This window comes from Aureobasidium melanogenum, assembly GCF_000721775.1.
Source record: "Aureobasidium melanogenum CBS 110374 unplaced genomic scaffold scaffold_13, whole genome shotgun sequence".
Classification (NCBI taxonomy): Eukaryota; Fungi; Ascomycota; class Dothideomycetes; order Dothideales; family Saccotheciaceae; genus Aureobasidium; species Aureobasidium melanogenum.
In genome coordinates, this window is record NW_024470065.1 from 313853 (window position 1) to 331071 (window position 17219).

At 48.7% G+C, this 17219-nt stretch overlaps 8 protein-coding genes across 8 annotated transcripts; 6 read left to right on the forward strand and 2 right to left on the reverse strand.

The window, feature by feature from the left end:
* Nucleotide 1: 1 nt before the first annotated feature.
* Nucleotides 2–1165, forward strand: M437DRAFT_50648 (Clavaminate synthase-like protein; the record flags this gene model as incomplete). Its single annotated transcript, XM_041022048.1, has 1 exon — nt 2–1165. A coding segment is annotated over one exon (1164 nt), but the record flags the coding sequence as incomplete, so codon positions are not given.
* A 424-nt stretch (nt 1166–1589) lies between these two features.
* On the forward strand, nt 1590–2714 carry M437DRAFT_76062 (Brix-domain-containing protein; the record flags this gene model as incomplete). The annotated part of the gene is made up of 3 exons (XM_041026546.1): nt 1590–1603; nt 1672–2422; nt 2496–2714. 3 exons carry the CDS (start codon nt 1590–1592, stop codon nt 2712–2714), a joined length of 984 nt encoding a protein of 327 aa, XP_040878917.1.
* A 348-nt stretch (nt 2715–3062) lies between these two features.
* On the reverse strand, nt 3063–4459 carry M437DRAFT_85337 (methylenetetrahydrofolate dehydrogenase; the record flags this gene model as incomplete). Its single annotated transcript, XM_041028275.1, has 3 exons — nt 3063–3464; nt 3540–4173; nt 4275–4459. 3 exons carry the CDS (start codon nt 4457–4459, stop codon nt 3063–3065), a joined length of 1221 nt encoding a protein of 406 aa, XP_040878918.1.
* A 404-nt stretch (nt 4460–4863) lies between these two features.
* M437DRAFT_76064 (ARM repeat-containing protein) lies at nt 4864–7980 on the forward strand (the record flags this gene model as incomplete). The annotated part of the gene is made up of 2 exons (XM_041026547.1): nt 4864–5234; nt 5289–7980. The coding sequence occupies 2 exons, from the start codon at nt 4864–4866 to the stop codon at nt 7978–7980; spliced, it is 3063 nt and encodes a 1020-aa protein (XP_040878919.1).
* Nucleotides 7981–8971: 991 nt separating this feature from the next.
* Nucleotides 8972–11038, forward strand: M437DRAFT_66848 (uncharacterized protein; the record flags this gene model as incomplete). Its single annotated transcript, XM_041024832.1, has 6 exons — nt 8972–9898; nt 10022–10177; nt 10231–10282; nt 10666–10691; nt 10759–10833; nt 10901–11038. The coding sequence occupies 6 exons, from the start codon at nt 8972–8974 to the stop codon at nt 11036–11038; spliced, it is 1374 nt and encodes a 457-aa protein (XP_040878920.1).
* A 1157-nt stretch (nt 11039–12195) lies between these two features.
* Nucleotides 12196–12849, forward strand: M437DRAFT_66849 (uncharacterized protein; the record flags this gene model as incomplete). Its single annotated transcript, XM_041024833.1, has 1 exon — nt 12196–12849. One exon carries the CDS (start codon nt 12196–12198, stop codon nt 12847–12849), a length of 654 nt encoding a protein of 217 aa, XP_040878921.1.
* A 1168-nt stretch (nt 12850–14017) lies between these two features.
* M437DRAFT_76066 (uncharacterized protein) lies at nt 14018–15250 on the forward strand (the record flags this gene model as incomplete). Its single annotated transcript, XM_041026548.1, has 2 exons — nt 14018–14057; nt 14088–15250. 2 exons carry the CDS (start codon nt 14018–14020, stop codon nt 15248–15250), a joined length of 1203 nt encoding a protein of 400 aa, XP_040878922.1.
* Nucleotides 15251–15450: 200 nt separating this feature from the next.
* M437DRAFT_50676 (uncharacterized protein) lies at nt 15451–16941 on the reverse strand (the record flags this gene model as incomplete). The annotated part of the gene is made up of 3 exons (XM_041022055.1): nt 15451–16472; nt 16521–16625; nt 16683–16941. 3 exons carry the CDS (start codon nt 16939–16941, stop codon nt 15451–15453), a joined length of 1386 nt encoding a protein of 461 aa, XP_040878923.1.
* Nucleotides 16942–17219: the final 278 nt, after the last annotated feature.

The window sequence follows — 17219 nt, forward strand, 5'->3', positions numbered from 1 at the left end:
CTTCGACAACATCTTCCTTCGCGATTCGTGCACTTGCTCCCAGTGCGTCGACACATCTACACGACAGAAACGCTTCGACTCTGCCGACATTCCTACCAACATCAGGGTCAGAAACATGGAATCTAAACAGGAAAATGTTGTCATCACTTGGAAGCACGATGTCCCCGGCTTTGGTCCAGACCATGAAACTGTTCTGAATATCGAACATCTTGCGTGGTCACCAGACTTCCCAAAGACCCATGAGTATTTGGGTGGGAAATTCGCCTGGGACCATAATACGCTGGAGAACAGCAGACTTGATTTCGACTACAACGAGTACATGTCGGACGAAAAGGTCCTTTTTGATCTTTTGCAACAACTACAGATGTATGGTCTGGTATTCATCAAGAATGTTCCCGAAGCAGAGTCATCAGTTGTTCAAACAGCCAATCGCATCGGACCACTGAAGAACACCTTCTATGGTGACACATGGGATGTGCGCAGTGTGTCAAACGCAAAAAATGTCGCTTATACTGATGTGCATCTTGGTTTCCACATGGATTTGCTTTACATGCAGCAACCTCCAAGACTGCAGCTCCTTCACTGTTTGCGTGCGTCCGAACAAGGTGGTGTCTCTTTGTTCAGCGATTCTTATCGTGCTGTGCAACAACTCTACGATATGGACCAGGCCGCATTCGAGGCTCTTGCAGAGACGCCAGTCAACTTCCATTATGACAACGACAATCACCATTATTTCCGAAGTCGCCGCACATTCCAATTACGCGAAGACGTTACTAAGTTACCTAGGAACGTTCCCAAAGTGTACAATTATTTGGATGCAGTGAATTGGGCACCCCCATTCCAAGCCCCATTCCACCACACTGAAGGCGACGTAAAATTCGCCAAAAGCATGCGAGCATGGCACGAAGCGGCGCAAACCTTCAGAGATCTTACAGAGTTGGACTATAATGTTTACAGACGGCAGATGGCACCCGGCGAGTGTGTGATCTTTGACAACCGCCGTGTCCTACACGCCAGAACAGCATTTGCTGGTGGCGAAAGATGGCTCAGGGGTGCTTATTTGGATGATGATCCGTACCTGAGCAAGATGCGAGTGCTCGCGAGAACCTACGGAAGCCAATCATTCAAAAGTAGAACCCGGCCGCTCCCGGTGCCTAGTAAATAGATCAGTCACCATATGTACATCACCTCGTGCTATACAAGTACAATATCATAACTGCCACGTTAGAACCCGAGATGAATACAATGTCGTGCCTGGAGCCGGGCTGAGATTAAGGAGGCACAATGCGCCTCGATTCCATTGATTTCATGATCGAACGCTCTCGAATTTCGAGAGTTCACGATCGGAAAATTCTCTTCAACCTGACTGATATTTCTGATCGCCGAAAAGAGGTAGAGCTCAAGGAGCATGGCTAGATGGACATGGCAGGGTGGTTGGCGCAGCAAGTAGCAGAGATGCCAAGAAATTGGAGTTATCGATAAGAGCAAAATCGGGGATCAGCGACCCAGACTTTCTCAAAAGTTTGCCTTTGCAGTCGCATTCTCGACATACCACATAATATCACATCACACGACAGACCGCCATCATGATGTTGAGACAGATGTACGTTTTCCACTGTCTATGTCATCCGCGACTTCCAAGGAATGCGCTAACATGTTCTGTTCGTATAGCAAACCCAAGAACGCTCGCAGCAAGCGCGCCCTCGACAAGAAAGCGCCCCAGTTGCACGAAAACCCCAAAATGACCTTGTTCCTCCGCTACACTTCCTGCTCCGAGATTGTCCAACTCTGCATGGGCGACTTGCACTCTCTAAAACGTCCCCTGGCCCAAAAGTTCACCAAGAAAAACGACATTCACCCATTCGAAGACCCGTCATCGCTGGAATTTTTCGCCGAGAAGAATGATTGTTCGCTCATGGTGTTTGGCTCGCATAGCAAGAAACGACCCCACACTGTCACGTTTGTGCGCTTTTTCGATTACAAAGTCTTGGAAATGTTGGAGTTGCATGTGGATCCAGAGACTTTCCGCACCATTTCGCAGTTCAAGAGTGATAAGGCTAGAGTGGGCTTGAAGCCTTTGGTGTCGTTTTCGGGCACTGCTTTTGATTCGCCTGTTGCCAACACATACACCTTGGCCAAGAGTTTGCTTCTGGACTTCTTCAAGGGCGAAGATACGAATAATGTCGATGTGGAGGGTTTGCAGTACATGGTGCATATCTCTGCAGCCGAAGAGGAGGATGCTCAACCCGCTCCCAAGATTTGTCTGCGCACATACATGATTTCTACAAAGAAGAGTGGGCAATCTTTGCCTCGTGTGGAAGTCGAGGAGATGGGTCCCAGAGTGGATTTCCGCATTGGCAGAGTCAAGGAGGCGGATGTGGATATGATGAAGGCTGCTATGAAGAAGCCCAAGGGTCTTGAGGTATGTTTTTGCACTCTGCTTTTCTACCTCTCTATGATTTGTCTTTCTGGAGAGATGCTAATCAATTCCACAGGCAAAGACAAAGAAGAACATCGAGACAGACATTATCGGCGACAAGGTCGGCCGCATCCATCTCGGCAAGCAAGACCTCAACGACATGCAAACAAGAAAGATGAAGGGTCTCAAGAGAAGCAGAGACGACGACACCGAAGGCGGTCCTGTTGTTTCCGACGACGAAGGCGAGGATTTCGATGCCGATGGTGGTGTCGAGATCAAGAAGATCCGTGTCTAAGCAATGACAGAGTTGGGCATCAAGCAATGCATGTCTGGTCGCCGACGACCAACAAAGGAAAAAGTACTTGTCGTGTTCTTTTCAGAGCGTGGAGTTCAGGGTCATCAATCAAATGGTTCTTTCTTTTCGGGTTACAAGAGACACACGAAAAACAAATTCAAAGATACAAGTTGCAAAACCACGTTCAATGCATCAACATTCATCACAAATTACTTTTTCTCATTGCAGTGTTCCTTTCAAGAACTGTCTATAGGTTTCGCCCTTCCTTTCCTTTTCATGTTCCTTCAAGTAAACGCCGGCTCCCAAATTCCATCCCGATATGCGCTTTTTCCTTTCCAACAAGCCAATCTATGCAGCGACAACTTCCTCAACAGTACCCTTCTTCTCAATGGCCTCAGCCGGCTTGGCGTCAACAGCAGGGTTATTCTGCACCATACGCTGCAACTGGTCAGCAGTTTGATTGAGCAACATCTCAACATTAGTCTTAGAAGGAGCTTCGAGTATGCTTGATGAAAGCATTGAATCGATGGGAGGGGTTGAAGTGTTTTCTTCCGATGCAATAGGGTGGTAAGAAGTGTTTTGTGGCGTCTCGACGCTCTTGAGGGCAAGGAGTTGGGCGGGGGTTAGGGATTTAAAGTAAGTGGCCATGGCGGTGCATACCAGGAGGTTGCGGAGCAGGATCATGATTGTGACTTTGCCGACTGCGGGCACGTAGATTGAGGCGTGTTCTTTGACTTGTGGTGTGAAGTTCTGTTGGTGTTGGGGATGTCAAGTCAGTCTCTTGTTTTCCGTTCCTCTTTCTACTGTCCCATGGAGAGAACTCACCTTCTCACTCGAGAAGTTGATGCAGACGGCACCGTCTCTGATCTTCTCGACAGGGACCTTGAACTTGTCGCCAGGGACACCGCTAATGACAACATCGCTGATGGCAAGGCAGTCCTCCATTGTCATGTCGGGCTTCTCTTCAACAACGTGCTGTTGGTTGCGCAGACCCTGGCCTCTGCTGAATCGTTGCACACCAGTCACGTCTACCGAGTAGACCTCTGCACCATCGTTTGCCAACAGAGCAGCCAAGGGTCTTCCGACAACCTCACTTCTGTTGATGACGGTAATTCTTCTGCCCCAAAGTCTCTTTCCATAGTCCAAGATGGTGTTGTAGATATTGAGGTATTCGAGAATCTTAATCATGGCGAGAGGAGTGCAAGGCAGGATGGACTTTTGAGTGTTGTGGGGAGGGTCGAGGAAGCGGATGTTCTGGTACATGTTGTTGATGAGCTTGGGTGACAGGCCCTCGACGTCCTTGTGCATGTCGACGACATATTGGATGGTGCGGTCGCGCGAGGTGTTGAAGACGGGGTAGTAGACCAAGATGCCGTCTACGGTATCGTCGGCGTTGGCCTCGCGAATGGCTTCTTCGAGCTCTTCACGCTCAACCTCGCGGAGGGAGAATGCAAAGCCGCTTGATCATGTTAGCCCAGAGTCCCTGGTCTTGACTCATGCTCTCTTCCTTTCTCTCAGAAGGCCAGGAGTAGGGTATGAGTAGAAGGAGGTCAGGCTCACTTGTCGACACAGGTCTTGCCGGTCCAGTCAGCGTACATGCGCGCTGCCGGGTCTTTGTTCGCTAAGAAGCCAACAAGGTGAGGCTTGCGATGCAGTTTGGCGAGGCCTTCGGCCACCTCCGCCTGGAGCTTCTTTGCGATGTTGGCCGCAAGGACGACCTTGCACGAAGTGGGGTTGGTGCTCATATTGATGGCTTCGGGTCCAAGTCAATGGTCTCGAGATGCGAGCTCGACGAGATTGTTATAGCTGTTGAAGCTCCGGATTGTAACCTGCGACAGGAAGTGAGTACAAACAAGAAAGAGCGCACCTTGTCACTGCCCTATTATTCAAATTCTCCCAAGTCTTACGAGTCACAGTTTCACCCCACCAGAAAAGCGTCCATCATGTAAAAAAAATGTTTCGGCACTGCCTTTGTCCAATCAGCGGCCAGAAACTCCGCAGAGCTTAGACCTCCGCCGTCCAAAACGCAACCATCGTCATTGCGTAACAGCCCGCCGCGCTCTCCAGAATTCAATCTCATCCAAGAACCACGTACAAAGGCAGTCTAGACGTCAATGGACTGACCCATTGACAGTCACACAACAAAATCATGTCTGACATACAGCTCTATCTGGTCGAGGCCGACAAAAACAAGGATGAGGCCAGAAAGCTAGCCGCTCGTTCTGCTGCTGCTCTCGCCAATGGAGACCTCAAGCTTGTTGAACTTATCGAAACTGCTGGCGAATACATCAACCATGAGGATGCAGCAATGCGAATCAAATCGCTTTCTTACCTGGCTGATGTTCTGGAACAAGTCGCCCCAAAGGTCTTGAAAGGTCAACAGCGTAATCTGCTATGCGGTTTCATTCTGACTAGGGTCTCTGATGACAGCGAGGGCACTGGTCATTGTGCAAGGGCACTAATGGCCTTGGAGAAGTTGGGCAAATGGGATTCGGACACCGCTGCCAACATCGCAAATACGTGGGTTGTCCCCATCCAATTAGGCAGTCAAGCACGCGACTAATACTGGTATAGCTTCGTGAGTGACTCTCAGACACTACGGGATCACAAACTCCAAAGCGAGCGTTTCACAATCCTTCAGCTTCTGGACTTGTTGCTCAGGAACTATCGCAAGGCCCTCAAGGATCTGCACAACGACGACCATGACTTCCTGGCCAGATTCATCACCTACTTTGACGGAGAGAAGGATCCTAGAAATCTGATGATTGTCTTTTCCATCCTACAAGTCCCCATGACAGAGTGGGACCTTGGTCCGCATGCACAAGATCTGTTCGACTCGGTCTTCAACTACTTCCCAATCACATTCAAGCCTCCTCCAGGCGACCCATATGGTATCACAGCCCAGGACCTCAAGGGACGCCTCCAAGATTGCATCTCGGCCTCCTCAGACTTTGCTCCATACTCTTTCCCCGCACTCCTTGACAAACTGGATTCCAGCTCTATTAACACAAAGCGCGACGTTTTAGCGGCTCTCAAGGCCTGTGTCAACAACTACGAGCCCGCTACCATATCTTTGTACTCTGTCACACTTTGGGACTCGCTGAAGTTTGAGATTCTGAATGTTGAGGAGGAAGATCTGGCGCAAGAAGCACTTGCTACTCTTGCCGCAATTGCCAACCAATTGAGTAAGATCCAGGAAGGCGCACTTACCGCTTACCTCAAGCCTGTCATCAAGGAGTGCAATGAGCATCTCGAGGATGCACCAACAAAACAATCTCAAGCTGCTGGTCGTATTCTCAACAGTATTGCAAAGACTTCTCCCGAACTCGCCAACACATTGACCAAGGCTGTTCTTCCTCATTTGTTCGAGCTTTTCCAATCATCCGAATCTATCGCCAAGAGACGTGGTCTCATCGAAGTCCTCAACTCATTGATCAGCGCAACAAAAGATGTCTCGGAACAATGGAAGATCTACAACGCCGAAGGCATCCTCGTGGCAGATCGTGCTGACGAGAGCGCGTTGCGCGATTGGAGTGCGGAAGCTCTCGAAGCCATGTTGAGAGCTGTTATCAACGCTCCCAAGTCTGAAGTTTCGTTCCGTCTCTTTGCTATTGCAGGTCTTATCGGTATGATCAAGATACCGAAGTTGTTGGCCGATAGCGACGTTTCACGCATCATCGAGTCATTCACAGACATCATCATCCAAGAACGTTCTGCTGCAAACTCAGAGGTCGAAGGCGCGGCTATCAGTGGACTCGCTGTGGCTGCTCACCACAGTCCGATTGTCACGTCAGAAAAGGCTTTGCCGACATTCCTTGCTGAGTTGCCAGACAACCCTACTTTGGGCTCAGGGTACGAAAAAGTGCTTGAAGCATTCACTAAACTTAGCACAGAGACCCAAGTTTTCGATACGATCGTTTTGCGCCTGAAGAACAAGTTACAAGCTGCCTTGCACCAAGAAGCGAATATTACCTACATCCACGCACTTTTGATGGCCATTCTCTTTGCCTTTTCCAATGGATCTCCTGGCACTGAAGATGGAGTCATCAAGTTCTCGTATTTCTCAGACATTGCAAAGCCACTTCTGGACCAAGCTCTGGGTCTCTCAGAAGGTAGTTCTCGCTCATTGAGCGATCACACAAGTACGGACATCATTGGCCGTATCAGTAACATCATTCTCAAATCACAAACAATGCATTTGCAGAATCAAGTGCTAGCGGAGTATGAATCATCTTTCAATTCTTTTGGAAAGGACTCATCCGATGCCTACTCGAAAGCTGCCGTCATTGCTTCGCTACACCTCAATGCTGCTTTTCAGCGTGAGGCTCTTTCTCCCGAGTCAGCTACAGATCTTCTGAAAGCGCTATCCCGTACGGCAGTCGATCAGTCAACATTGCCAAACGTGCAACTTTCGGCACTTCGACAAGCTGCTTTGGTCGTTAACAAATTCATACCTCCAGCAGATCTAGAGCAGTCTTTGATCAGCACTTCTACGGACGTAAAATCCTTGCTTGGTCAAAATCGCTCTTCCGAATCTATCATTCTAGCATTCTCTATCGTCAAAGGCCTGTTGATCCAGGGCAAGAGTAACAAATACACCACAGCTTATCTTCAAAGCTTGTTGGAACTATTGTCGGATACCACATTTGGAAGCGTGGCAGCCCGTGGCTTCGTTACGATCCTCGCGCCTGACGACATCTTGTCTAAGGAGAACCATTGCTACCTTTCTGGTCTTTACAAACAAAAAACGTTCAACCAGACAGTACCAGTCATTTCGACTTCCAGCAAAACCGCTGACTCGGCCGTAAAACCAAACTACCTTGTCGCATTATCTGGTATTCTCAGGTGGTTACCCTACTCGATTATTGAGAACTCTTTGTCAACACTCGTGTTGCTCCTGCTACAGTCTCTTGATTTGCAAGATCAGGCTCATCAAGATGTCAAATCCGCGACACTAGTCTCCTTGGAGACTATTATCACGCAAAACGCATCAGCACTTTTCGAGCACGCTTCGTCGTTGATTTCGCGTCTGCTTACATGCACCGCAGCCCCAGATAACACACCACAGGTTCGCAAAGCTGCTCTGCGCTGTCTCACACACCTCCCAACTCAGTTTAAGCGGGAGGCGGTGGTTCCGTATAGGAGACAGGTTGTTAAGCGGTTGATGGCCTGCCTCGACGATGGAAAGAGAGCTGTGCGTACCGAAGCCGTTCGTTGCAGAACCGCTTGGCTCAGCCTTGACCAAGAGGATTCAGATGAGGAGTAGAGTTTGAAACTATGATGGTTCGCTTGCGCCTCCATCGTGGAGAAAAAGCTATGACAAGGGGTGGGCTGTTGCCTCAAGCCTTCCATATCTTGAAAACTTTGTACAGTTCGAGGAATTAGTGTCTTGTGTCAGATGGATGATTACAGTTTGTTGTCAACAAGTCTCAACTTGAGTCAAGCCTTGACTAGCATGGAGTTAGCCATATCTGACTTTGTTTTAGAACATAGACTTTTACATTAGCTACCTGTCAAACGTCGCTTTAGTTCGGAGTGAAGTCTGTTGCTAGTATTTGACTGTGATTGGTAAGGTTTGGTATAATTGGGTTTGTCCAAGCGCTGTAGACTTCTGACTCTAGGTTTGTCGCACTCCATGGGCCTTTTGAGGCTGTGGGGTCTGGTCAAAGCACATCGTTCTTGGTTGGGATCTGTATCGTTGGTCTCCCCAGTTGGCAGTCAGACTGTGAGTGGCTTTCTTTGCTCGATTTGTCCAATGGTCGTTACTTGCGAAGGTGACCTGATCCACTATACCGCACGTATGGGCGAGGTCAAAGCGTGCTGAGCAGGCAGCCTGCTTCGGTTGCGACTTCTACTATGGTACTATTGGTGTTCATCTTGCAAACGTGACTAGAAGATGGCGAAGGGATGCTGGGCTCGTCACATTCACATGTAACAGCGTGAATTGTGGTCCATCCTGTTTGTCGATCTTGTCTTTTTGTTTGCTAGGCTGTGTAGAAGTGGCTTTGTTTTGGCTTTTTGGGTATGTGGTTCCACTGCGTTGTGTCGCTCTTGCTGGCTCCAGCTGATGGGGGAAGGGATATATCAATAGAGGCAGGTGCTGCCTTATCGTTCTTTCCAATTGCCACAGTATCGACTTCTTGATTTCTATCTTTTGAGAACCGCTTGTGCGATATCGTCCATCTCTCTTCTGTCGTTTCGAATATCACTATACCAACAACCTATTGAAAATCCCCACATCTATATCTTCATACGTCATGTCAACCTCGATATACAACCCATCACAGGATTCGAGCCGAAGCTCGACGAGATCCCGTCACCATCGCTCATCAATATCTTTGCATTCGAAACCTGGTCTCGGTCTCATCAAAACCATCTCGAGGGACTTCGTTCACGGGTGGCATGCACCTACCACTTTGCAAAAAGAACCCACCAGCCCACCACCCTCTGCTGCTGTGTCTCAACCATATAAGCCCAGATATGCTGCGCGCGACGCGATGAAGGGGTTTGCTCCGGTGGCATCTCGCGAAACACATGATGCTGGAACATGTACGAACTCATATTCTAGCGAGCATAGTAAAGACCCATCTCGTCCTCGACAAGACTCGCTCGCACCTATCTCTCCTATCACCTCCGATGCTACCAAACCTCTCGCCTACGTAGAAGCAGGACTAATCCCCGACCACTCCTTCGATACCTGGACCGCAGCTTGGGATTCTGCCTACGAGCGACGAGTAAAATCAACTCATTACTGTGCTTCTCCAACATCCCCAACTTCTCCTCAAACCTTAAGCTCTGCCTCATCAATGGCAGCAACAGAAAAGAGGAAACGCCCAAGCAACACTCGTCCACCGCTTACAGGCCGTCTCTCTCTAACAGATGCAGATGTCAAACGATTTGTATTCGGGGACAGAGAAGATAGAAAACGGGGCTATGAGTCTCCGGAGTCGTTTCTGGTGCCTAGACGTGATAGTGAGGTGCCGAGTTTGGTGCTTTCGGAGGGGTCAAGTAGGGATAGTGGGTTAGAGGATCTGGAAGAGGAAGAGGAGAGTGATGAGGAAGTGAAAGCTGTAGTGGATAGAAAGGCGAGCGGGGACCGCGGTTTGAGGATGAGTAAAACAGCACTAAAGGAGAAGAGACACGGGAGGGTTTTTGTTGCACCTGTAGTTGAAGAGCCGGAGGTTGTGTGAAATATGATGGTCATGCGAGTTTTATAAGGGTGAAAGTACTCAGATCTTGGTCATCTACTACTTCAATGGATAAAAGCAAATGGAGCGGCTTCTCTAAACTACTTCCGAATTGTCTAGTGGATGAAGATGATCAACACCATACTATTTGCGTCCATGAGATTCTTGCCGCTGGACAAGGCCGATGACTCATTGTCTGAAAGCGAATTAGTGAACGTACAGGTTATCAGATCGAACCTCAAGGCTGTGCCAACAGAAAGTGGGAAAGATGATCAGGTCCGACAAGCATACCCTCGGCACTCTTTGCTTCTCATCTGAGCTCTGTGTAGGTGGAGTATCCAACCGAGCCACGAGAGAAGTGTGAACTCGTCGAATCAGCATGTATGGGGCGTGGGCCCCTGGAATACAGTGCCGTCAACCATACTGAGGATATGTAGGAAAGGGATATGACTAGAGGAGACACCTCTTGGGCTCTCCTGTTTGGTGATCGTTCCCGCTTTATATGATGAATATTCTCGACATTTTTGTCTTTGTGCGTGGCCATCAGGGGTTGCGGAGAGTGATGTAGGTGTCATTAACCTGAGAGCCTCCTTTACATTGCATGACCATAGCGGAAGTTGATCCATTTAAGCAGAGGGATCGGGCTCACAGCTCGCCTTCGACAGAGAGGCGCTGGTTGATGTCGCCCTGCTGAGTCCTGTTTGAGTCTTCTGTTTGTCCGAAGAGTCTGCTTGAATACCTGCTGCTGTGACTGCTCTCAATAGGTTTGAAGAGATACCCTGCAGAGCAAGTGAGTGTCGTTCAGATGTCTAAGTATGGACAGTGACATGTGAAAAACTTGATATAAATGTGTAAAGGGCAGGAACGAGCGACTGCTGGACTTCTGGACCGAGTTTGAAGCAAACTACGAGCTCACATCAGTCGAGGGACATGTGAGTACATAAGCTCGCAATCTTTGACTTTACACCAAGGCACGTTTGCTCTTCTCGCCATTATCAGCCTCTCGTTCCTCATGGCGAACCATTCCAATTCGACGCCGGCAACAAGTTGAGTGAGGTCTTGAACTTCATCTTGAATATCCAAGACAACGAGTACAACGACTGGTTCGGTCGGAACCTGCCTCGACAGGCTACATAGCTTCAAAAGCATCACATAAGGTTTAACGAATCTCGACTGCGTCAAGATGATCACGACGCGAAAAGGTACGATTGTCGTATATGAGATCCAACATCTCAAGAACATCTCAGAAGATTACAAAGCCTTTGTGGTCCTAATACCTTCCCCGGGTCACTATACCTAAGACATATTCATGCGCTCTCATTCAAGAACGACCCACGAAAGTTGCGAGTTGATGCCTTGCAAAGACTCCTGCAATTGGGATCGGGGAAGTCTGTGATCTGGCCAATAACCTGCCCCTGGCGGAAGAGAAGCAACTTGGTGATTCCATCGCATCTTTCTCCGTTCATGTGATGAGATCTCTGGGCTTAGTATAGTAGTTGGGCTTGGAGGAATCGTTGAACTTGACGATGTCAAGACTAGAGGTTTTGTATGAGTCCGATAACGATCATTTGAGAGTTCTGTTCTCGAGAGGTGATTTTCTTTCCAACCTCATTTGTGGTGATTTTGATCTTGAAGTGTAAAGGGCAGGAACGACCTAGTAGCTCTTTCTTCACCATCTCCTAACTTCACTGTCGTGAGTTCCGCAAGAAAGATAATAACGTCCCAACGCAACAGAATTGATGCGTCAGCTTCATCAAATGAGGCGATCATGACTTCCATTGGAATTTATTGAAAGCAGAAAGTGGTTCACCTTTTAAGTGCTCCAGTTTCAAATGGCAAGAAACTGCGATAGGAGAAAGCAAGCTTATCACAACATAAACGAAAGCCAACCTGCTAAAACATTTAACACATCACTTCTTTATCAGAACTATCTTTCACACAATTGAGAGCGCCGAATTTCTTCTTCTAATTGCGATGACGTCCTGTGCATGGCTATCTCGCATCGATATCACAAGCCAGAAATCAATCCAGCTGAGCTTCACACACCGAAACAGTCATCCATTCACGCGACAGCAACGCTATAGAGCTCCACGATAACCCCGGCCTAATATCACAATGTAGAATGGGAAGTTTGGACCAGACCAGCTGGAAAAGATACATATATACTTTTGCCCCTGAGGTGAAATAGGCAGCAACATAAAATTCTCTGCTCAGTATATAACCAAAGAACCGCTACTCTAATACAACACCTATCTAAGAGACTTGTCTGCTCATCATTCCTCAACATCCCTACAATGGCCGAGGATACCCGACCCGCATTCTGGGACGCTATACCCATCAACCTACGCAACGCCATCGAACAAACAGTTCCAGCAACCATTCTGCAAGAGAAACTACCAAAGTCTACAGAACCTGAATCCCTGCAAGACAAATACAAACAACTAGAACGCCTCTTGAAAAATTTGATCCGTCAGGAAGAACGAGCCAACCAACGCTCAGCACGCCAACCCAACCAGCCTCAACCCGTAAACCCCCGACCATCCTCCTTAATCTTCCCACTAGCAATGCTGCAGACCGAAACAAAACAATACAACCTTGCCGAAGAAACATACCGCGAAATCCTTCTCGCAAATCCACCTTTTGGATTCGATATTGCGGCTGGGTCGAATCTGATCGAAGTTCTGAATCTCCAGCAAAAGTATGCTGAGGCACAGAGGTTGGGTATGCAAGTGCTGTCGCAGATTCTGAAACAGTTGGGCATGAATAGTCCGCAGTATTTGGGCTGTATGAGGAAAGTGATGCAAAGTTTGATTGGACAGAATAAGGGGTGGGAGGCAAGGCAGTTGTGGAAGAGGGGTATGGAGCTGGTTGCTAGTATTGGTGATGAATGGGTGAAGGAAAGCGATGCTATGCAGGAGATGGGAAGGAAGATTGATTTGCTGGCTTAGTCTAGTCAAGTTGTCTTGCTGGCTGCGGGAAGAGTATGGATGATGGACGTATGCTGATGGAGAATCGAGCAACTTAAAGCTGGTTGTCGTTTCTCGTTGACCCGTAGCAATCGAGCTGAGGCCTTTGGAATGTGCTGTGCAATCTGACCGCTCAACCGTTTACGAGCCGTCTAGAGGTGTAGTAGAAGGCAATGATCGTGGATAAGCTAGGTGTCAAAGTTTGCTGATGATACAGGAGTTGCAATCAAATGTAGTCAAAGAATGTAGCATCGTTCTAGTGAACGATGTCTTGTCCATGGATTATCCTTCCAGATTCTGATGTGGTAGTGTCCAATACGTACCAGGGAAGTAGATCGAGCGGCGATGTGTTGCTCACGCAAGAAGACTGTCAAAACAAGAGACAATTTTCCAGCAGTACAAATGTGAATACCTGCAGAGCTCTTATGTAACACACGCTCGAAAACGCATGTTGGGAGAAGAGGTACAGCTTGTCTTCAACATTGCAACTGATGTCGAGTAGCAGTACAAACAAGGCGCAGCATCGGCCTCAGCAAGTGCCGACATTTGTCGTTTCTTTCTTGGTACAAGGCTGGACAAGCTTAGTCGGGTTGACCTTGCTGCACCACAGCATAAATAGAGAGCAAGCGGTCATCGAGCAGGGAGCATAGCCTGTCGGATGTTGAAGCCCCATCAGATTATATGAGTACAAAAGTCAGGCTTGCAGGTCGGTCGTAGTGAAGTCTCGGTCGTGATGTAGGTGGATGATTGAGGTTAGCAGTGAGTAGGTGTCTCGGACCGAGACCAAGATCGACAGCTTGCACGCAACTTTGACAGCAAATAGCATGGACGGAAGGCAGACGCGACCGTAGGAGCAGTTCTTCAACAGAGTTCTGAAACGAATGTGATGGATAAAGACAAGAAAGATCGGCAAAGAGTTTGCGGCGGCAGATCGGAACCCCACTTGCTCCTCCGCATACACTTAGCCGCATGAGGTGAGGAGAGTACATTAGTACATTGCGGAGCTGAGGGTAAGATCAGTAAGACGGCTGTTGTCTCATCTTCTCAGCAGAACCCTCTTTGCTTCTCCTTCATCTTCGTTCGTGAGAATCGATTTGCCTTTTCTGATTTCTCGAAAAGTGTTGTTTGGTGAAACTTGATCGCTTCCAAGATGGTTGTGGCTCGTCAAGAACCTCCTTGGGTCGCCGCACGTAGCTCTTACTATGCGTCGCTGTATTCAGCCCAAGAGGCCTCACAGACAGCTTCCGCACAGATTGGTGATGATCATCAGGATGGTGATGACCAGCAACCTGGAAGCAGCGGGTTTGACGATCAGGCTGGACCCCCCTTCTCAACTGCAACTGATCTTGTTTTTGGATCCACGACAGCGACATTGGATAATAGCATGACAGCAACGACGCCGACGACAAGTGCTGTTGAATATAGTGCTCAGTCGCTGACGAGCAGTTATATCTCCACATCTCAAACCACAATGCAAACTACCGCCACGCCAAGTATGACGACCAGCATATCGTGGACGCAACCAGCATGGCGACCTGGTTGGCCACACGATCCGTCTTACATTAACACTGCGACACCTTCTTCTGAGACCAGCGCTGCAACCCTGGAGCCTGGACTCAACATTCAAGAGAAAGCCCATCATGGTCCAAATGCGACTGTAATCGCTGGTGTCGTTGTTCCGATTGTGATTCTACTAGCGAGTGGCTTGATAGCCTTGACTTGCCTGCGTCGCCGACGAAGACGTGTCGTCGCTCCTGTTGCTGACAATGCCGTTTTCTCTGACGCTGTGGGACCTGTCGCTATGGTAGAGAAGATAGCAGGGAAGAAGATCAGTGCGGATGGCCGTCGCCCAGTTCAGACCACAATCTTGTCTCCCATTGATGAAGCGACGGTAGCCCCTCAACTTCCTCAGCTAGTCCTCACCTCGACTCAGAATGCAACTTACTTCACTGGTCTGGACACATTCTCAATACACTCAGCTGCCACCAACGAAGACCCGCCGCCACCTTATCGAGCACGAAGTATGTTGAGCCATACGTCCTCCGAAAGACGGCAGCCAAGTATAGCCACACAAGGTGCAGCTCTCGCCCCGGTCTCGCCAATTTCACCGATGTCACCAGTATCTCCTGTAGCTCATCTCGCCTCACCTTTCTCTGACGCCAACGCAATCGCCGTTGCTAGGTCGCCTTCTCAAAGGTCATTTGCTAGTACATTGTATTCAAGCAATGCTAGTGTTTACGAGGCACGACCTGCTCGGCGAAGCACAGGGCCTGCGGAGTATGTGATCAGTCGAAGATCGTCGACGGATGATCAGATACGAGTGAGATCGCCTTTCGAAGACCCAGAGGACGAAGCTCCCGGTGAGCACCACGAGAGGGTTTGAGGGCAGTGAATGTTGATATCCGGTTTTTTTCAGCTGTTGGTTCGCACGCATACATGACTGATGAGCCCTTGGTTGATTACTTGTGATCTTGTGTTGAAGCTTTGGTGTCTCCAGCAGAATATGGTTGTTGAAAGCTTTTTAAACATTTGATATATAGTATGTGTAATGACATCGTGGCCGCGGTCAAGGATTTATTGCTTCTACCTTGTAGGCAAAGACTTTCGCGGTGCGAACGCAACCTCTTCTGGAAGTCTGAAAGAAGCACAGAACATTCTCTTCTTAGGTGCGACATCTCTGACATCAAAGATGCTGAGCTCGGGTGTCTGGGGTGTGACTTCGTAACCAATCTGTTCGGAGATCTTCTTGCAAATGTTGATGCCTTCTTGAACGTTGTCATCGCTCTTGGTGTCGAAGCAGTAGACGTGGATCATGGGTAACTTGAAATTAGCAGGAAGCAGCTTTCTGTCTTCCTCGGTGTACAAGCCGATGAACGCTGGCAGGAATTCGATGGCAGTTGCAGGCAAATTCATGACGTAATGGGAGAAGGTGTTGGGTTGTTTGATGGTTTGTAAGACCTTGGGCGGCGCTTTGCTTGCCTTGGCCTCAGTACGGGTTTGTTTTGCAAGTACCTGTACTTCATGCTTGGTCTCTAGAAGCTTATGGGCGGCCTCTTTGATGAAGACGTGCCCGTCCTGGTTGAAAGGCTTCACGTAATGATCAACTCTGTTGCGGCGGATGGCATCAAGCATGCTGGCGTGGCTGTCTGGGTTAAGATCGTTGGCCCAAACAAAGACACCCTTCTTGCCTGCGGGCACTGCGAAAGGACCAATACCAGCCATGACGTCGCAGACAGCTTCACCCTGGCCGAAAGAGTCGACAAGTCTTTGGTGCTCAGTGTTCAGTCTGCTGTTCCAGTAGACCTTTGCATAGTTGAACCTGAATGTGCAGTCGGCTTCGCGGATCTCGACGTCCATGTCATCTGGTCCAGCAAGAACTTCATATTTGAAGGTACGGTACTCGCTCTCCTCGCCAACGTCGTCGATCTTGTTGATGACGGTCCTGACAGCAGGATTCTTGTCGACCAGAATCTCGCCGATGATGTTCTTGTAAGGCATATATTGATCACGAAGGTTCAGATGTGCAACGTGACCAACAAGAGTGAAGCCAGAAGGGATCTCATCATGCTCTTGACTTTGTGGAAGCACAGCACTGGCAATTTCCTCTGCTGATAGTTAGCACACGTTTAGTCAATAGTTGGCCGTAGACGTACGATAATCCCAGTAGTCATAATCAAGATGAACTTCATAAGGAATGATGTTGATCATGTTTGACTTTTCCAGCTCCAATACAGTTTTACTCCAGGGGTAGTCTGCACCTGTAAATTTGTTAGTCGATGGAGCGACGAAAATGACGTGCAATTTTGATGTCTCACCCTTGTCGTCGACTTGCGGTCTCAGCAGGATGCATTTTTTGCCAGCCTTAGCATTGGCCTCATCAGGGTCAGGACGGACAATTTGATAGCGTTCAAGACGAAGAACGTCGTTTGAGCGGAACAGTTCAGCTCTGCATTTAGAGATAGTTTTGTTGTCGACGACACGAGCAGCCGAAGCAGGAATTTTCTTCTGGAAGAAGGAGCGGTCCAGGACGCGCATGGCGCGATTGACTGGTGGTCTAAACATGTCCTCTGCCATTGAAAGTGTTTTGGTCAGAAGTAAAATATATGTCGGGTCAGTATCACATGAATCTTGTTGATAGGCCGAGCAGATGGAAATGTTTGAAGGGTTTGATCAGAAGCGAATGTGTGGCTGAGAGCGTGGCTGCTTGTGGCTGAGTGACGGCATGTGTGTAGATTGTGGGGAAGTTGTCTTGTTGCACTGTGTGTAATCAAATCACCTGCACCAACCATCAACAATTCCGCCATGCCGTCTATACCCTGGCGCACACCATCACACTCCCGGACGTAATCAGC